This window comes from Cyanistes caeruleus, chromosome 9, assembly GCF_971803275.1.
Source record: "Cyanistes caeruleus chromosome 9, bCyaCae1.hap1.1, whole genome shotgun sequence".
Lineage (NCBI taxonomy): Eukaryota > Metazoa > Chordata > Aves > Passeriformes > Paridae > Cyanistes > Cyanistes caeruleus.
Window position 1 is genome coordinate 29,454,370 of NC_141709.1, and position 19,161 is coordinate 29,473,530.

At 45.4% G+C, this 19,161-nt stretch overlaps 1 protein-coding gene across 2 annotated transcripts in view; it reads right to left on the reverse strand.

Moving 5' to 3' along the window:
- Nucleotides 1–19,161, reverse strand: part of LRP8 (LDL receptor related protein 8) — a 171,988-nt gene that overhangs the window by 2,592 nt on the left and 150,235 nt on the right. The window contains exons 6-18 of one of the 2 annotated variants that reach the window (XM_086842161.1): nt 15,645–15,767; nt 15,180–15,302; nt 12,275–12,394; nt 12,020–12,145; nt 11,143–11,314; nt 8,568–8,795; nt 7,923–8,041; nt 6,358–6,497; nt 5,038–5,179; nt 4,436–4,588; nt 3,422–3,652; nt 934–1,002; nt 507–679 (exon numbers count right to left, since the gene is read on the reverse strand). In XM_086842161.1, the coding sequence (XP_086698287.1) occupies nt 507–679; nt 934–1,002; nt 3,422–3,652; nt 4,436–4,588; nt 5,038–5,179; nt 6,358–6,497; nt 7,923–8,041; nt 8,568–8,795; nt 11,143–11,314; nt 12,020–12,145; nt 12,275–12,394; nt 15,180–15,302; nt 15,645–15,767 (1,919 nt within the window). The remainder of the gene's footprint in view (nt 1–506; nt 680–933; nt 1,003–3,421; nt 3,653–4,435; nt 4,589–5,037; nt 5,180–6,357; nt 6,498–7,922; nt 8,042–8,567; nt 8,796–11,142; nt 11,315–12,019; nt 12,146–12,274; nt 12,395–15,179; nt 15,303–15,644; nt 15,768–19,161) is intronic. The other variant, XM_086842162.1, reaches the window with a different exon arrangement.

Below are 19,161 nucleotides of genomic sequence, written 5' to 3' on the forward strand. Positions count from 1 at the left end.
CCCCAGGGATGCTGCTCTGATGGAGGATCCTTTTCCTTAACTTCTAACAGAACCTCATTCAGTTCTCCTTGTGAGGAATGTGACTTTTCTTTATACTGTTACTGTCGAGAAAATATTCTCCCTGGTTTGTAGAGAAACTCAAATTTATCCCTACGGTAGTTTGGACACTTGGTAGCAGCCTAAGCACAGATATAATGGAATCCAGGAGAGGATGAGTAATCTCCTGTCCCATCCTGGGGGAACTCTTGGGGCAGCTTTACATTTATCAGATTGGTAGCTCGATTAGGACAATTATTCTTCATTTGAACAGAGTATCTGATCCAGAGCACTAAATTCTAAGACAACTGCATGGGCTGCCACAAGTTTAGGCTTCTGCCAAATCAATGATAATAAAAAAGTTCTGTTTTTTGTCATTATGTGGCAAATAAGCAACATTAATCCAGATTCTGTACTGGAGCTTTCAACAGAATTAATCCTCTCCATCAGCCATCTCCTCAGGTACTTACTGCTGGGTACACGTGTCCAATTTGGGCAGTTCGCCCAATGTGGATTTCATCTTCATCTTCCTCTTCTGTTGTCTTCCTATAAACTGGATTATCAAAATTCATGCTTTTAGTATTCTTCCGTTTCCAGTTTCTCCAGATGAGGTATCCCCCCATGCACAGCAAGCCAATGACCACTGAGGAGAGGGGAGAGAATGGGCTGTTAGGCAGGCGTGGATCTGCTGGGACCTTCCCATGTTTGCAGCCATCCTCATAACATTTTCTCAACGCTGGGCTCCTTTTCCCCAACAGTTCCTGCACTCTTTCCCACCCCACCCCTGAAAACTGGGGGTTTAAAATACAATACTAATGTATTTACTGTGGTAAATACACTATTTTGGTATTGCATTTTGGTGTGACCTCCTTCAAAGGTTAAATCCCATCTCCTTACCCACAGGAATGACAATTCCAATCACAGCTGCTGTCACAGTTGAACCGAAGCCTTCATCATCATTTGCATCTGTAATTACAGAAGTGTTCTGATCATTTAACTCGTTTGCTGCTTTTAAAGGATGTTTTCTTTTAGTACCCGTGCTGCTCTGCCCATCAGAAAGCTTTTGCAATTAAAGAATTTACAAAAAGTTTCATACAAAAATTACTCTGGCCATACAGAGCAGTGCCCACAGATGTGGGCTGAGCTGAGCTGCTGCTCCTGAGGAGCGAGGTCCCTGCAGCAGCCGGGGACAGCGACAGCTGGAGGCCACTGAAGGGACACGCTCCCTGCAGCGCTGTCAGAGAAACTCTGACCAGAAATGGGTGTTTTCCGGCACAAAAAAGGAGGCCAGTTTTAAAAACCTGACATTTAATGGAAATGGAATGCAGGGATCAGGGGATGGTGAATAGCACTCCTAAAAACCCACAGCAGAACACTTTCTAGTGCTGACACAATTAATGACTTACTGAGCTGTCAGAAAAAGAGTGTAGTTCAAAGCCATCTGAACAGTTTCTCTGTTTAATTTTTCCCTTTTTATTATTTACAGCTAAGGAGTTCGTGAACACATCTATCCCTCATTGCTGCAGCCTGCCCATGCGAGGATGGTCCCAAAAGTCAATAGCGTACTTATAAGAGAAAAAAGCAATTATGGGAAAATATAATTAAAAAAATTCAATATAACCTTTCAAGTTTTAAACTTTAAAATGTTTGCTCGGAGCTCTCATATAGCATATCAGTAGAGAAAATTTACTTTTTCTAAAATATCAGGAGTTGCAAGAGGAGGAACTAACTGTTCTTTTTCTTTTGATACACCAATTCATCCAACTTTTAAATACTCCCCTGTGGCAGGCTGTTCCATTACGTAATTATTTACTTAATAACGAGCCAGACTCTCTCCAAAGTGGACAATAAAAGCACCTTGCTTCCATGACATAATAAAAAGGTAATTACTGCACTTGAAAGAAACTTGCACAAAGGGAACTGAATGCATTTTAGCCTTTGGACTGAGCTTTCTGCACAGCACGGTTCTACAGACAGGTGCACTGCTGCTTTCCCCACGTCATGGAAACAGTGAAACATTTGTGCTTTCCTGGGCTGCCTTTCTGCTGCTCGTATCCCCAATTGTCCGTTCTGTTTCTGCTGGGTGTTGAATTCTGCCCCTCCCAAAGCGGCTCCGGAGCGAGGGGAGGGACAGAAGGAGCCGCGGTTTGTTTTGAGGAGCAGCCTCAGCCCGCCCCGCTCCGGCCTGTGCTGTCTGCAGCACGGACACAGCGTTTAGTTATGCTTTAGCTGGCTGAGGAATTCCCCGGACGCTGTTTTCCTTTTTCCTCCGATCTTTCCAAGCCTGCTCTGGACTGCAAAGCCAGACAAAGCCTGGCAGCTCCCACCTGTGGCTCAGCGGGGCTGGGCCTCGGCACTTCCCAGCGCCGGAGGGACCGAGAAGAGACTGAGCTGCGGCCCACGGCAAGGACTTCCTGAATTTGCCATCTCTTCCAACAGCGAGAGGTTTTACTGTTTAATAATATTATTTTTTTATGTTTGTAGATACTTTGCTTGTTAAATGAGCAGTTTTTTCCACTTTTTTGCAAGGAAATCTTTCTGGGAACCATTTGGGGGAGGGGCCGCTTAAATTTGCATTCTAGAACAATTCCATTCGGAGGTTTTCTCCCAGATTTGCCCTAAACCAGGAAAAAATTTGCCCTAAACAGGGGAAAGCAGCATTTTACTGTTTTTAAACATAAATGTCTGTTTGAGGTCTTGTAGAGCAAAATCTTCTCTCTGGACTAGATTTTTTTTTGAACAGCAGTTCAACCTTTGTGCTTTGCTTTGGCAGCAGGACCTGGAGGAATTGCCTGTTAGCTCTGAGATGGAGCTGGTGTTCATTGAGGAGAGCCCATCAGTGCTCTCCACTGGGCTGCTCTTCTGATAAATAATGCAAAACTGCAAACCTGTGTCATGATGAGGCCGCATTAACACGCCAAGCACGGCCACACAAACCAGAAACAGCTTGTCTTGGGCTGTAGTGATTCCACATGTCCAGCAGCACTAAAGATGCACAGGGGCAATTTTTCACCCAGAACTTGTGCTGGATCACATTAATAAGTAAACAATTAAAATAGGTGAAGCAGCTGCAGAATCATCCATTCTGCTGTCAGCAGCATTGAAGCTGGGATGAGCCAGTACTGGGCACAAGGCAAGGGCTGATGTGAACTCTCAGGGCTGTTCATGTGCCTTGATAAAAGCTGATAAAAGTTCCTTGACATGCCAAGTGATGGAATGACAGCAGCCATCCTACCCCAGGGGCCTGCAGAGAGAAGCTGATGTCTCCTGCTGTGCACCAGGGTGTGCCTGCACCTGACCCCTCTGGAACTCAGACATTAGGTCAGGTCTCCCACCAGTGCATGAGAAGTGATACAGAAGAAGAAAAGGAATGTCATTCTCTTACAGTGCTGTGATAAATTGCTGTTTCCAGTGGTCATCTCAGAATCTATCAGGATGGATGTGGTGGAAGGTAAATGAAGACTTGGGGTGGTGATTGTAGCTTCTGGTACAGCTTTGGGGACGACTTTGGTGGTGTCATTGGCACTGCCAGGTACAGCGGCGATGGTCGTGGTGCCATCAGCACGGGACGCTGTGGTTGTGGAAACCACTACAGGAGTTGCAGTGGTTGGAAGATCTGGAAACCAAAAGCAATAATGAAATTTGGGTAAAGCAAGTACACCAAGCAAATCACAAATGGTGAGAAAAAACTAGGAAGGACTTTTATGTTTAATGAAGAGAAGCAGAAACCAAATTCCAATTATATTTCCCAGGCAGTCAAACTATCGACAGTTCTATGCCTAAAGCTACAGAAATTATTTCCTGAAGTCAAGCTTGATTAATTAATACTAATTACAAAAGCACTCTATATTAAAGGCAGCTAAGAAGTTCACAAACTTGGGAGTTTTTGAGAACCTCCTAAGATTCTGAATTTTAACCAGGAACTCATTGCATGCTAGGAAAAACTACAATGAAGCCACTCATCTCTTCAGGATATTATCAACAACAACTGTGGCCTCTCCAGACCTGATATCTGTCTATAGATAGATATATAAATATCTAAATATATGTAAATAAATTGCACATATATATACACACACATATAAGCATATATTACATATACGGATTAAATAATCAATATATCAATAGATCAGTAATCAATTTTAATGGTTTATTGACTATTCACACTTTTAGTGCTGGTCCCTAGCCCTATTTTCCCCTCCTTCTGCTGTATCTTTTTCTGGTTAAGCTTTCCAAAATAAGCAAGCTTTCAACAAAGGACACCACAGTGCTGCTGGGCTCAGAGGGCAGCAAGGAGTGGAATACAGAAGTTGGTGTTTGTGTTTTCAGCATCAGGAAACATATTCACTCTAAGTATGATTTTGTTGGGACAGTGAAATGGAGATGTGATTGTATTTACCTTTGTAGCATTTTTTCATGTCAGGACCCAGCCACATATTGTCAGGACAAGCACATGTGTACTTGGGGGAGTGGGGAGAGATCTGAGGTGCAGGAAGACACAAGTAGTCACAGCCTCCGTTTGGCTGGGGGCTGAGCTCACAGGAATCTGGAGCTGTTCAAGGATGGAAGAAAACACAAGTTATTTTTCTAATTAATTATTTCTTTCCCTTGGCAAAGAAATATCAGATCCTCTGAAAAGACCTTCTACCACTCCCTACCTCAATTTATCAGGCTGCTCAAGCATCTTTCCAGTTTGTACAGTGGAGTGGAACCTTACAAAGTACAATAAAAACTTCCCAAATACATAATGAATGGGAAGCATCACAGTGACAAGAGTAACTCACTGTTATCAAAGATGCTAATTAAACAGCTATTAGCAAATTGCAGATTCTTCAATAAATGCTGCTGCTGAATTAATTATGCAGGAACTTCAAACATTAGGCATTGATTTCCCATTATTACCTGTGCATTCTCTCTCATCAAGAACTATCAGGGAGCATTTCATTTGCCAGCTCAAACAAACCTGATTCAGGGCCATGACACCCTGAGGACACCTCTTACCTTTGGGCTGCTTTAATTCATGAAACACCACGATGTCATGAGGGTTATTGAGATTCTCTGCCAGGATGGAGATGTCCAAGCCATTGAGCCTGTTTGCACTGAAGATCGCTTCGTTCTCCAGGTCAGTCCAGAACACTCTGTCCTGCAGGGAATGCACAGATTCCTGACCTGGCCTGCTCAAATCCTACTTGAATTGGATTAAACTCCAGTAGTCACAAAGTCAGTGCACCATGCTCCTACCTTGGGGCACCTTTTGTTCACGCTACTTCTGTCTGCAGCTTTTTTCTATTTTGAACAATGTTCAAAAGCTCAGCATTCCTACAAGTTTACAGAGTGCTGTGTAATTTTGAGTAGCTCTGAGAGGGAGATGAGGGAGCACCTCATTTGGTAAGGTACAGACAAGTTGCATCTGTGTTGTTTCTGAGCTGCTTAAGCTGGAGTAGATCTTGAGCAAAGGGCCACACTCTGTACTAGAAACATTTGTTTCCTTGCTGATTTTTTCCTCCTTTCCCAAGATAATATCTGCATTAAACAGGGCTCTGTGAAGAGGCCAGTGCCTGGAGCACACCTGGAAGCTGAGAACCTATTTCTCTTTTATATTAATATCTTTTGCATGTCATAGTATGACTGAAGATACAGAACTAATGGTGGAAGAGGTACCCAGGAATCACAGTTACCAACTGTTTAAGTGCTTGGTCATCTGTGTGTGCTGCTGCCTCCTAAACCCATGTGTATTTCTGTAAGGAAAGCCACACTACTGGACAAGAAGTGCTTAGCAAAAAAGTGCTTAGCAAAAGCAAAAGGGTTGTCTGTTATTCCACCCAGCCTTTAATACCGGGAAGGATGGAGAGAGGTGAAATAACCTTAGAGATCCTTCCTGATGCTGCTGATGGGGATAGCACTAAAGAGCAACAATAACCTGGAGAAATCTATGCCAAAAATTAGATGCTCAGATATCACACATTTCACATAGGAGGAATAAGGGATTTAAGGATGAGGGTTTTCCTGAGCCAGAAGCCAACTGGACCTTTCTCTGCTACAGCTTACTACAGTGAGTGCCAAAAGTTGAAGCCTTTGTTCCCCTGATCATTTAATGCACTGGTGCTGCATTAGGTAGAAACACCAGGTAACACTTTGCTCTTGATGAAGAGCTTTAAAAACCAATTTCCCTGCTGAACCCACACAAGGTTAATCGGTTTCTGTAGCAGTGACTGCCCTCACTGAGCTCTGTGCTGTGCAAAAGGCAGAGCCTTTAATCAAGAAGAGCTCTGAGACCTCTTACAGGCTCAAGTCTGCTCTGCATCCGTTTTCCACTCTTACCTCAAACACTGCCAAGCCAAAAGGATGGCTCAGATCATCCACAGAGGAGATCAGAACTTTTCTGTTGCTGCCATTGAAATCAATGCAGGACAGTGAATGCAATTTGGAGTCTACCCAGTAGAGACGCTGATTCAGCAAATCTGCAAAGTAAACCACAATAAAGCAAAATTAGACACAACTCTTGCAACTATTTTGCTCTTGCCCAGCATGTTTTTCCTGCTGGCAGCATGACTAATCTCTCTATTATTTGGCCTCTTTTTTTTTTAACAGTAGTTCTGATTTTGAATCAGTGCCCAGATATGCTGGGATAAGACCCTGTAAATAAGATTAAAAAGGAGGAACATTCTGCTGTGTGTGTGTTGGGAATGCCTGACTGACTGTCTTGTACAATGAGGTTCTGTTGTTACCAGGAGCAGCAGGGGAGCAGCAGTTTGGGCTTCCCAGATTCTCTCCACCAGTGCCCGAGCGAGAAGCTTCATCCGTCCCAAGGTTGTTTGGGCCTTGGCCTCTTGCTGGAGAACAACTACTGGAAGGAGCTGTGAGATTCACACATTTTCAGTGAAGAAGAATCTTGGGCCCAAAAATCCTTCTTATGCTGCAGGCTGGGGGAATCTGCTGGTGGGGACAGTCCTACCACAACCAGCCAGGTTTGGGGAGGGTGCAGGTAAAAGTGGGAGGAAAGGATCCAGTGTTATTTGGAATGCTAAGCACTGCATTTATCTTTCTAGAGCAAATTCACTCATTTTGGATGGGATTCACTGAACAGAATGCAAGTGAAGTGGATGAGAGCCAATAAAACAAGTTATATAATGAAATAAGTCATTAATTAATTTCTTAATTACTAAATGATAACATTATTTGTTCAGAGCAGTAGCACTTCAGCAGTATGTAATGGCAGCAGCATTTCCTCCTCCATCCTTGCTACAGCCACCATTTTCAGAGCCAAGCAGAGAACCTCACATCTACATGGTGTTAAACACACACAGCTCCAACTCCAGAGCAGGAGTTCCATGAAACCTCCTTCCCACTCTGCTGCTTGGTGTGGCACTGAGAACCACCACAGCCCTCTGAAGGGTTCCATTTGCCCTGAGCAGCTGGGCAGGCAAGGAATGGTGACAGGGAATGGATTCTGCAGGCCCTGTTCCTTTCCCTGACACACTGTACATCATTCATCAGTTCAGTGTGGGATCCTGACACTGCTCCTGTAATGAGACAGGCCCAGGTACAGAGACATTTAACACCAAGGATTCAAAAGCTTTTCAGTCTTCTAGAGGGTTGTCACAGCTCTGCATCCTCCCCCAAAATTTCCTCTTGCCTTAAGGCACAATGACAAGCAACTTAAGGCTCCTGCAGTATGAGATTCTGACTGCAGCAAGACTTCCTATTTGTGCTGCTGCAATAAGGGAACTCATGTTCGTGAGCAGTAGTGACAGACCAGTTTAGGATTTGTGTGTACAGGTGCCTTTGAGCAGTTATAATTTTGTTTTCCTGCTCAACAATAAAACCAGATTTCCTTCTGGTTAGAAGTAAGCAGTACTGGCAGTAGCTCTGCCCTGGGCACTTACCAAGCGTGATGCCGTTTGGCCACTCGATGTTGTCGGTGACCAGCACCTGCCGCCCCACACCGTTCAGACCGGCCTTCTCAATCTTGGCTTTGTCTCCCCAGTCAGACCAATACATGAACCTGAGAGGCAGAGGTAAGAAAGCAATAACCTGGACTCCAGTTAAGAAACCTGCACTTCTGACTGCAGTAGGAGGTGCCCTAAGGTTCTCTCCTTATTACAGCACTTAATTCTGCTGGTGGAACCATATGCAGTTCTCCCACAGGGGAATCTGCACAAAACTTGCACCAGAATGCAGCATCTCACCCCAGTAACTAACCCCTGGACACTCTCCTGCTGTGCCTGTTAGGTACCTGGCATTCACTCATCCAAACAGCCCAAACACAGGTCAGGCTGCATTTCCCAGCACAGCCTGTGCCAAGACCAGCTCAGGCCCACTGAACACATGAACTGGCTCTGAACTGTCTTTAACAGGAGGGACCATGCCAAGGGTTAGTTAAAGCATCTCCACAGTCCCATTGCAGGGTATATCTTAAAGGGCATCTGAAATCCTGGTGAGATGAAAACTACCCCCAAGTTTGTCAGAAGGGCAGAAAGACAACTGGAATGTCTCTGTTGGCGAAGGGTGTTTGTGGTGTTCACACCTACCTCTGTGTGGGATCCACAGCGATGGCTCTGGGCTCACTGAGGTCACTGTTGAAAAGTGTCCTCCTTCTTCTTCCATCTGCAGTGGCCACTGAGATGGTTTTGTTTCCAGAGTCTGTCCAGTAGATGTTCTTATGGACCCAGTCAATGGCCAGTCCCTCGGGGGAGTTGAGCTGGCTGTCGATCAGGATCACCTGCTCGGCCGTGTCACTCGCTTTGTCGATGTAGGCGCTGCAGGGACAGGAGGTCACAGAGCTCCCACAGGGCTCCCACAGCTGGGCCCCCAGGGCAGTGTGCCTGACACGGGAAACTTACGGTGCTCCTGCAACCTTCTGCTTTCTCCTACAGCCTCCTATTTACCTTATGGTAACATTATGGTGCTCCTGCAACCTTCTTTCTCCTACAGCCTCCTATTTCCCCTTTCCCATATGGCAGCATTTCCACCGTAGGGAATTGTTAATTTCATCCTTCTACCTTCTTCCTACTGTAACTGAACAATTCAGGAAAACATTTGACTTCAGGCATGTTAACTTCAACAGCATTGATTTGTGGGATTTATGAACATTAAAAATATAATCTCCAGGGCTCTGCTGAACAGAGTTGAACTGAGCATGCAATAAATGTGCTTATATGTACCACAGAATTAGGAGCTGTGTAGCTAATTGTGATTCATCAAAGAAATTCATGAAGCTGCATTAATTTGGCAAGTTATTTCACTAGATACAAATAAAATGTTCACTAAATATTAGTGGAAGCCTCAAAATCTTTCAAAACGATAACGAAAGCAGGAGACTCCACATGGATGTTTCATAAATAACTGCAATGTTGCTCCTACAACCACACAGGCTGATTCTGCTCTCAATATCAATTCTGCTGAGTGAGCTGAATTTAGTTATTCTGAGTTTGCATTAGTGTTTGTAGAAACTTTGTCTGGCTCTCAGAATAACTCAGTACAGCTTAAAACAGTTATAAAACAGCAGGAAGTTTCTGTCTCTTACCCCAAACATTTGAAATCGTAAGATGCTTCACATCCTCTCTTCACTGCCCATCCTGCCTTTGCTCATGGAATAAGAAGGTGAATTGTATGGGAGCTGAGCTCTCCAGTGTCGGATTAGAGCCTTGGAACCGAAATGTCTAAACCCAGGAACTCCTGACAGTTTTTCAGTCTGCAGTCAGGGCTGGAATGGCCATGCACAGGCAGCCTGGATGACCAGCACACTGCTGCATCTTCCCTACAAGAATGGTTTGGTTTGTCTCTGACCCAGCACCACAGGAATGGTACCTCAGGGCTCTATGGGCATCTGGCAGTGCTCCCAAGATTCCAGTATTCCAGCAGGACAGTTGTGCTCCCTGCTTCCTGCCTATGCCTGCACAGGAGGGAAAACCAAGGGGCTCCTGCAGCTTCCACAATGGAAGGGCTCGAGTACAAGTGACATTTCAATTCTCCCACTAAGTAAATACTGTAAAAGTACTGTATAGTATTTATATATCCCAAAGGAGACATCAGCAGGACGGGATCTGGAAAGGCAAGTGAGGTGACCATTATGAAAGATGGGATCTCATGCCAGCGATTACCTCCTGCATCAGTTTTCACCTTGCAATAGCCTCTCAACCACAGACTGCTTGTTCCCATGGACTCCAAACATATTTGCTGTTGGAGAATTGCAGGAGCAGTGTCTTGGATAATTCTCTGTACGAACTCAGCCCTTGCACAGACAGGTCTAGTGAGTGCTGACAGCTTTCTTCTGAACCATCCCCCCACTTTCAGAGCCCCATAGGCCCCTCAGGATATCTGCCCAGCTACTGCTGGTCAATACCCAGCACAGCCTGGGCAGATATCCCTGCAGGGCACGGGAACTACCACAGCCTGTAGAAACCCTGGCCTGGCTCCCATGTGCTGCCACCAGTCAGCCTGTGCCTGATCATTAGCTGAAACCCAGAGCAAACCACTGCAGAAGCTGCAATAGCTGTATCAATGTAGCAATAGCAGATCAGAATATACAAGGGGGATTTTCAGCACATAAATTAAATGCTTTTTTGGCTAAGCACACTCACAAGACCCAGCACATAATAACTGTGATGGATGCCATAAAAGCAGCTGAAGGAGTGAGAATGAGAGTTACAGAACATGGACTGTGGTCAGGTGCTGTGAATTTAAATCCAGTCTACCAGAGACTACAGTGGGCAGCAGCTTGTGTCTGTGCTGCTGCCTCCTTGCTCCCACCATTTATCTGCTTTGTGGCCTCCCATAAAACACTTAGAGCGTGGCAGCAGCCTTGGCCCTGCTTTGCAGCATCCATAGTTCAGGAAACAAGAGCCTACATTTAACTGCACAAGTGCAGCAGGATCTGGTATTGATGAAAAGTCACCCAGTATTATCAAAGAGAGAACTGCACAAGCTTCTGATGTCTTTATCAATTCCCAAAAAAGATTACCAAGTCTGGGCCACAACATGAAATCCTGTGAGGGCAGAAAAGCCCTCAGGTGCTCTGTACCCTGCACTGTTCTCTGGACTGCTTAAGGGGATACAGATGGAATGCAGCTTTGGGAAGGGACCAACACACACTTCCTCTCTTACCTGTAGATTTTTCGGTAGAACAAGTCACACCAATATATTCTGTTTGTTGACACCTCCACATCCAGTGCCACCACGTTCTTCAGCATGGGAATGATACGGGAATAGTCTCTTTTCACCAGGTCTATTTTACGGACCTCGTGGCGATTGGTGAAGATCAGGTACGGGCTCTTGCCTACCACAGAAAATCAGCACATTTGTCACTTCAGCAGCTGTCCCAAGGGCTGGGTTCAGCTTTCATTTCTCAAGCAACAGTGGAACTATCAGTCACTGATAGCTGTGTTTGTACAGAAGCTTTACACCACACTGGAACCAAGTGGAAACTTGCTCCAGAGGCAGGGCTGTCACATGCAGGCACCCCTGTGACCCCTGGACACATTCTGGCACTGGCCTGTTCTGCTAAGCCGCAAGCAAATCTCTGGGGAATGGCCTCATCTTCAGTTAATTTCAGCAAAAAATCCTGGGCCAGATTTTAGTGACTTACAGCTGGGAGGGTGGAGGAGTGGCTCAGCTGCCCTGTTTTAATCAGGATGTTTTCTTTCTTTCAATACTAGTACCACTAAATGTTTTTGCTGCACTGTTTTCAATAACACCTGTCAAGAGACTTTCTTTTCTTGTTTCAGCTTCAAACAGCCAAGTAGTGACTGCAATCTTGCTCTGTACACTGTTAAAATATTCTGAGCTGCATGATCAGTAGTTCTTGCCTAGAGACGCATCTGCTGTTGCTGCAGCAGCTCTGTGCTGCTCGCAGTGAAATGTCTTTGCTTGCTTTGCGTGTTTCCTTTTGTTTCCGTTCCCCTGCCTCAGCCTCGCGAGCGTGTTTTCTTAGCGGAGTTGCGCTGTTGAGCAAGCAGTTTCAGTGCCTGTGGCATTGTCTTACCTACAGCTTTGCAGTTCTTGGACAGGGTGTCCATCTCGTATCCTTCGTAGCACTCACATTTGTAGTCCCCCTTGTAATTAATGCAGATCTGGCTACAAGCGTCTGGATTCTCACATTCATCTATGTCTGAAAGGAGTGTTTGAAACCCATCAATAACTTGAAATCAAACCATCTGTGATGGAGCAATGCTCAAGTGAATATAATCACGTCTCTCTATGGTGAAACACAAGGGACTGCTGTTTGCATGTCAATTACCTCCACACGTTTTTTTATCCAGAAGCTTGTATCCAGGCGGGCATTCACACTCGTAACCAATCTTCAAATCTTTGCATATGTGTGAGCAGCCACCGTTGTTCATCGAGCATTCATTGACACCTGCAGGGGATACACAGATCACCTATAACAAATGGGGGCCTTTAGTTGTGAGACTGAATAAAATTAAGAGATTTCCTCAGAAATTTTCCCATTTCTATCAGTTTTGGTACTGGCCCTATAGAGCACAAGTGCCTTCAGAGACAGGAAGCCTCCACTGTATCACTTTCTTGCTCTTTATTATTCCAAAGCAACGCTGAGGGATCATTTGGACTCAGAGCTAGTGGCTGAATGAATGGGGAGCCCTGGGGATACAGCGTATGTGAGTCTCTCATCCCATCAGAGCTGCTGCTTTGAGCTGTTCTGCCACATGTGAGAAACTTCCAAGGGACCGAAGGGCTCTCTCCAGCATACTCCTCCTTCCCCATGCGCTGGTTCATGTTGACTTTTCTGAACAGTCTCTCTGAGCTTTAATAATTCATGCTGGGGGACTCTCATCTCCCAGGGGCCAGTTATTTTGAAATACTGTACTATTTTCCCATCTAGCTCCAAGGAACGATCTATGTGAAAAATTCCAGAAAACACTGAAGTGCAGTCTGTCAGAGATACTCCATTAGCAGAGATACAGTCCTCCCACAAACATGTCCCCCACAACAGTGTTTGCTGGCAGCCCCCAGTGTGCAATTTATGAAGCAACAGCCCCCAAACTCTCCTGGGGCCTTTTCTAATCCAAGGCCACCTCTCTGATCCTGCTTGCAAGTGCTGAAATCAAAAACAGAATAAATGGATCCTTGAGAGTAGAACTGAATGAGAGGCTGGGAAAAGCTGGTTTCCTGTCAGAGAAAACATTTCTTGTAACTGACCTACAAAAGGTGAAAAGAAAAGTTCTCTCTTTAAGGAAGACTGCTGAACAGGAGCTGTGGGATTTCAGGGATAGTGGACTCAACAGAACAAGGAAAACTGATTTGCTCCAGTCTATAATGCAATTTAAAGGCAAATTTTTCATTTATCTTTTACTTCTTGCTTCCTTGCACACTGCAGGTGAGCAGCACAGCAGAGCCATTAAACCATTGCTTTTGGAAGAAAATGGAAACAACTACAACCCAATTAAGTCAGTAAGACTGGGAAAACACCATGCCAGAAGGAATCCATCTCAGCTCTGGGATGCTTTTACCTTCCTAGCAGGTACATATAGAGATAGAATATATAATTAATGGAGCAAGTTCACCAGGCTCTGAGAAGGTGTCCACAGTCCCATTGTATGTTGTCACTGTTCAGTGACATTTATGGATGGAAATCTCCTATGCCTACACTTGCAGGGGTGTGTAGAAAATTGGGTCATCAGCATGCACAACTGCTCTCTGCAAAATACTGCAAAGGCTCTTTGATTAACAAGTAAAGTCTCACTCAGGTGATTCCCATGGTTTCAGAGGTGCTCTGTGGAATGGATTTAGGGGCTGTAAATCAAGTGCTGGTTCACTTGCTGCACTTCTCAAGAGCAGCTGAGGAGGAGCCAGGCAGAGCCAGGCAGGAGAACTGTGGCAGCTGCTGCTCTTCACTCAAACTTCAGCACTATATTCCCTGCCTGACTAAAATAGCCAAGTGTTGTCCTGCCTTCTGCAGTGCTTTTCTGGGGGACTCTCAGAGGGCACTGCAGAGTTTCACACAGGCAGAGAGACACACTGAGCTGGGGAGCGTGTCCTGCACCTCTGTCTCATGTGGGGATTACCTGTGTGTGTGCATTACAGTCACAGCAACCCACAGCACTGCACCCTTTGAGGAAATGTCTTCCCCTGGGGACTCTTCTCTGCTTCCCAACTCCTCATTGCAGCCCAGGGCTGCACCAGTCATTGCACCACAACCACTGGCTTGAGCATCAGCCCAGCTGTGCCACTGCTCAGTCTCCTATGACAAACCAGGCTGCCAGCTTTGTTGGGAGACCTCCACAGACAGCTGCAACACCCACTCAGAGAAACAGGGAGATGTGGATTAGTGGAAGAAAGCAAGGGCACACTGGAAGCATGAGGTAGGAGCATCTTCACTAGGCATGCACACACTCTTCCTTGTCTAAAATGGGGAGTTCTTCCTGAACAGGAGTTATTTAAGAGGCAGCCACTGAGCTCCATGATGCCATGGAAAGAGTTGCCTGTTGGAGGCATCTCTGCTCTGGGGAAAACAAGAAATGTGTTTGAGTAGTGCTGCAGATCGGGGCTGATGCCCACAATATCTGGTGAGAAAGGCAAGAGAAGGGCACAGCTCTGTGGCTTGGGCTCTGTTCCCTTGGCTCAAACAGCCCTGACTCTCCTGGCATTCCTACAGCCCAGAGCTGGCAGGACACTGCAGAGAGCAGCCTGCTGCATTGCTGAGGGAAGCAGCGCCAACGTGTACAACCCAGAAATGGCTGAAGTCCTCTCTCAGGGGCTGCTGCCACTCTACATGCTTTCACCTTCAAAGCATGTTCCCAGTGCTATATTTTTATGGTGTTATCATCATCTTAGAACTCAAGGGTAAGTTAGGCAATGAAGCTAAATAAACTGGTCTGTGTTGTGGAGGACACTAGTATTTGGGGAGAGGGGGAATTCCTCATCCCTAGTCCCGTGCTCAGTTCATACATCCCTTCAAGAATAAAAACTGAGTGGAGAAGGGCACAGTTCAATCTTACAGATGATCAGACTAAGCTAATTATATTCATATGAAGGGTGATGAGAGAATAAAGGCAAGGAAAGAGGAGCAGAGTGAGAAATAGCATTAGCAGCTACATGTGGTTACACTCAAAGCTGTGAGCACCAGATGGAGAAGAGGGGAAGCAGTTACAACAGGAGCAACACGTAGAAGGCAAGTACTGTACCACATTCTTTCAGAGGCTCGTCAGACCAGTCCCTGCAGTCTTTATGTGAATCGCACACTTTGCCTCCGTCAATGCACTCTCCACTCTTACACTGAAACTTGCTGGGACTTTCACATGCTGACTCTGTCATGTTGGGCAAGAGAGGAAAGCAACTGAAGTTAGATGAGGCTCGTGACAACAAACAGGCTGACATAAAGCTCAGGAGGGCATCATTAGCAGAAATGGGATGGGATTAAGCAAATGAACATTGAGCTTGAGCATCATGCAAAGAACTTTTCGAGTCATGCAGTCTGCCTGGTCAGCACAATCATCTCTCCCAAGCAATCCCACTGCCAGAATGGCTTAAAACTGTGCAGGAAGCAGCTTGGCACAGCCCAGAGGAGCAGCAGAGGCCTCTTCTCTTTGCAGAGGCCACACAGCCCTGGCAGCTTTACCCCATGGAGTACAAAGAGCACCTGTACCCACCTTGGACACAGCCAGCCTCGTCACTGTTGTCAGGACAGTCGTGCACCTTGTCACACTGCTTTGCTCCATGGATACAGGTCCCATTGCCACACTGAAATTCATCTGGCTGGCAGGTCACCAGAGCTTTAAGACAACACATTCAAGCATCAGCCACACAGAACTCAGTCACTTGTGTGCTACTTATCAGGCATGTCCCTCTGACACTGCTGGGGTTGCATCCTCTGTCAGCAAATGTCAGAGTATTGGCTGCTGCCATCAAAGCAAGTGAACCACTGTTCTCCTGTGTCCCTCTGCTGTCCCACATCACCTCTACATCCTTGGGAAAACAGCATCAAAGCCCATATGAGGACACCCAGTCAAACAGACCCAGTGCCGACAGTGAAGCTCCTCAGGTGACAGAACAAAGCAAGCAGGCAGCAGAACTCCCAGCAGTGGGGCAGCTCTGGGGGCTGCAGTCTCTGTGAGGCCAGCTGGAAGTGTACAGTGACACTGGGTAGGCAAAGGCAATTGCTCCTCAGCTCTCCTTTTTTCAAAAAAAATTACATTTCAGATACATTTCAACACATGTTCAGGCTAAGGCCCAGGCAAGAGACCTGTAGTGACTCTGCCAAAGCAGCTTGGTCACAGCAGGGATGAAGGCAGCAATGAGACACAATCACCAGGCTACCAAATGCCCATGAGCCAACAGCCCACTGGAAGGCAGAAGAGCTCCACTGTACTGGGGTGTTTCTCGGGCTTTCCTGTCCTAAACACCTCTGCAATATCAGCCCAGTTTTCATGCCTGAAATTTATTTGTCAAGGTCAAATTATAACAGATTCAAACCAGACCTGATAAACAGCAAAGCTGGGGGAAAATATCAAACCAGACAGCTGCAGTGACCATGCTAAAAGCAGTCACATTTCCCTCTCCTAGTTACAATGAATGAGAGACCTCCCTAGCTGGGACCAACCCTGTGCTGACACAGGGTACAGGCTCCTCATTCCTGTGATGTATTTTGCAGCTTCCTTCTGAGGTGCCCATTGGATGTATTCTTAAAATCCTATTACAGCAGCACACCCTGGAAAGCTCCTGATTCCAGCCTTTCCATCGTGTGATTGTGTCCTGGTGTGGTCTGACAGTAAATCACTGCTTCTGAGCAGTGAGGGGAGGCCAACACTACAGTTACTACATGGGAGGTGAGAGCTGTCTGCAGACTTCCCTGGACAATTTGACACACTGGTTCTAATATAAAAAATGACTACTTTCAGATAACCTAGGAAGAGCTGCAGACATGAAGTGGGCCAGCATCAATACCATAAAGTACCAGTTGCACAAAGATTCCACATTATTGGTGAGTGCATCCTGCAGGATGCAGGATCCAGGCTCATTCACTGGACTTAGTTCTAGTGCATCTTCAGCCAGCAAAAGGCACCAGAGACAGGAAAAGCCACAGCTGCAGGGCTGGTGGGAGAAGGAAGAAATCCTGTCATTAGAAATACCCAGTGTTCACATGAGGAAAGTTTGGAAATAGCGCTGCTCCTTGGAGAGAAAAGCCATATGCACTATATTCATAAAAAGCTGCAAAGTGAGAAAAAAAAAAAACAAGCAATGAGCACAGTTATGGGACCAGCTGTGCTGCCACGTTTCAGCTAATAAACCCAGGCACAGGAATGGGAAACCTCAGTGAGACATCTGGGACAGCAGCTCCAAACTAAGCATGTGGGATCTGCTGCTCTACCAAATGCAGAAAAATGAAGGGGGGAAAGAAACAAAGCAGTGGTCAGGGAGAGTCACAGACCACAAGTCCAGAAGTGGCACCAAAAACTCCTGCAGGGAGGCAGAGTCACTTCTGCTTAAACTGTTCCTGGCTTGTACAGCCACCTGCCTGGGGAAGCCCTGACCATGGAGAAAGCTCCCTCCTCCACAGGAAACCCTGACTTCTGCCAAGCTAAACCTTGGCCACTACAAGGCTTTTCCTATTACCTCACTGAAAATTCCTTTGCCACAATTATTTCTTGTCTTCATCCCAAGGCTTTTCCTATTACCTCACTGAAAATTCCTTTGCCACAATTATTTCTTGTCTTCATCCCTAACTTGAAAACCAGTTTGCTTCACATTTTCTGTAGTAACTTCTATGTGTGGAGGTAGGATGGGATGGTCCTCCATTTCTGACTGTAAATATTAACCCCTCACAAAAGTGTAATGTGCAATTAAAGCCAATGGGGTTTTGTCTTTTCTGGAGCAGAAACAGGTCTCCAGTTTATCAAGTAAATCTGCGTGACAACAGCTACAGATTTGGATGACAGCTGTTATAAAAGCTATAATTGTCTTCAATTTTAATCTTCAAAGCTCTTCTAAAAAGCAGTTATAGCTAAATGCTGAGAACAGAAAGGTTTTTAATCCTAAAACGAATTAAAATTAAGGAGAATTTTGTAGGAATTGCAAAGACAATGCACAAGCACCCCAAGACTGAGAGAAAAACGACAGCACAATTCTTAGCTCTGTTGCTACAGAGACTGCAAAACACAGATGTGGGGCTGTACTCCACTGCACAAAGCTTTGTTTCAAGAACAGACAGAAGTTTGGAGACCAGGCTGGGTTCCCTGGCTTACTTCTCACTCCACCAGAGCTGTGGAAGTTCAGATATTTGAGGAACAGTCTCTGAGCCTCTTAGACATCTAGAAAAGGCAGATACAATAACGGCTCTTACTGATTACAAAGGCATTAAAATGTATGTATGGTATTTCTATTTTTTGCTGCATTTTTCAGGAGAATTCCATGTTATCCTGAAGCTGAGACACTAAACCATTTCAGCCCCACAGGCAGAGCTGACAGCAGGTTCCCATTAAGGCCATTCCCAAGGCAAGGCAATAACCCAAGAAGAGGGAAGAGCTGTGCTGTTTATTTGCACAAGATGTTCAGAAAATTGCTGTGCCTAATTTGGAAGGTTTAAATCACTGAAATCTCAGTAGTTTTACAGCCATCTCCTCTGCAAATCAAATACAAAATAAATTACCAAAGCCCTGCTAAATTAACAGGCTCCCTGAAAGAGACACACTTCCCATTTACAAATCCTGAGCACAACGCTGCCTCTCTCAAACTCAGTAGGTATATTCCAGACTCCAAATCTGAGCCTCAGTTTCTTTTGGTTTCTGGGGTTTTTTTCCTTCCTCCCTAGAAGAAAAATTCCCAACATTTGCAAAATGCATCAATCCCATTTTATAGATGGGGAGACAGAGGCAGGAAAGTGTGAGGTCAGGTCTCAAGGGGTCTGTTTTCTTGCTGTCAGTGGTAAGCATTATTTATTCCTCCTCCTGGATGCCCTAATGCACATTGCAAAGGACGTTTTAAAATATAACCATTCCAGATTTGGAGACTAATAAATCTAACCTAATGTTCGTTTTATAAATATACATATATACATATTTGAATATATATGCTATGGAAAAAACCCCAGCCACCCAATGTTCTCAATGTTCTCCTGAAATAACTCATTCCCTCCTATTTATTTGCTGTCTCGCTGCCAAAACCTGTTCA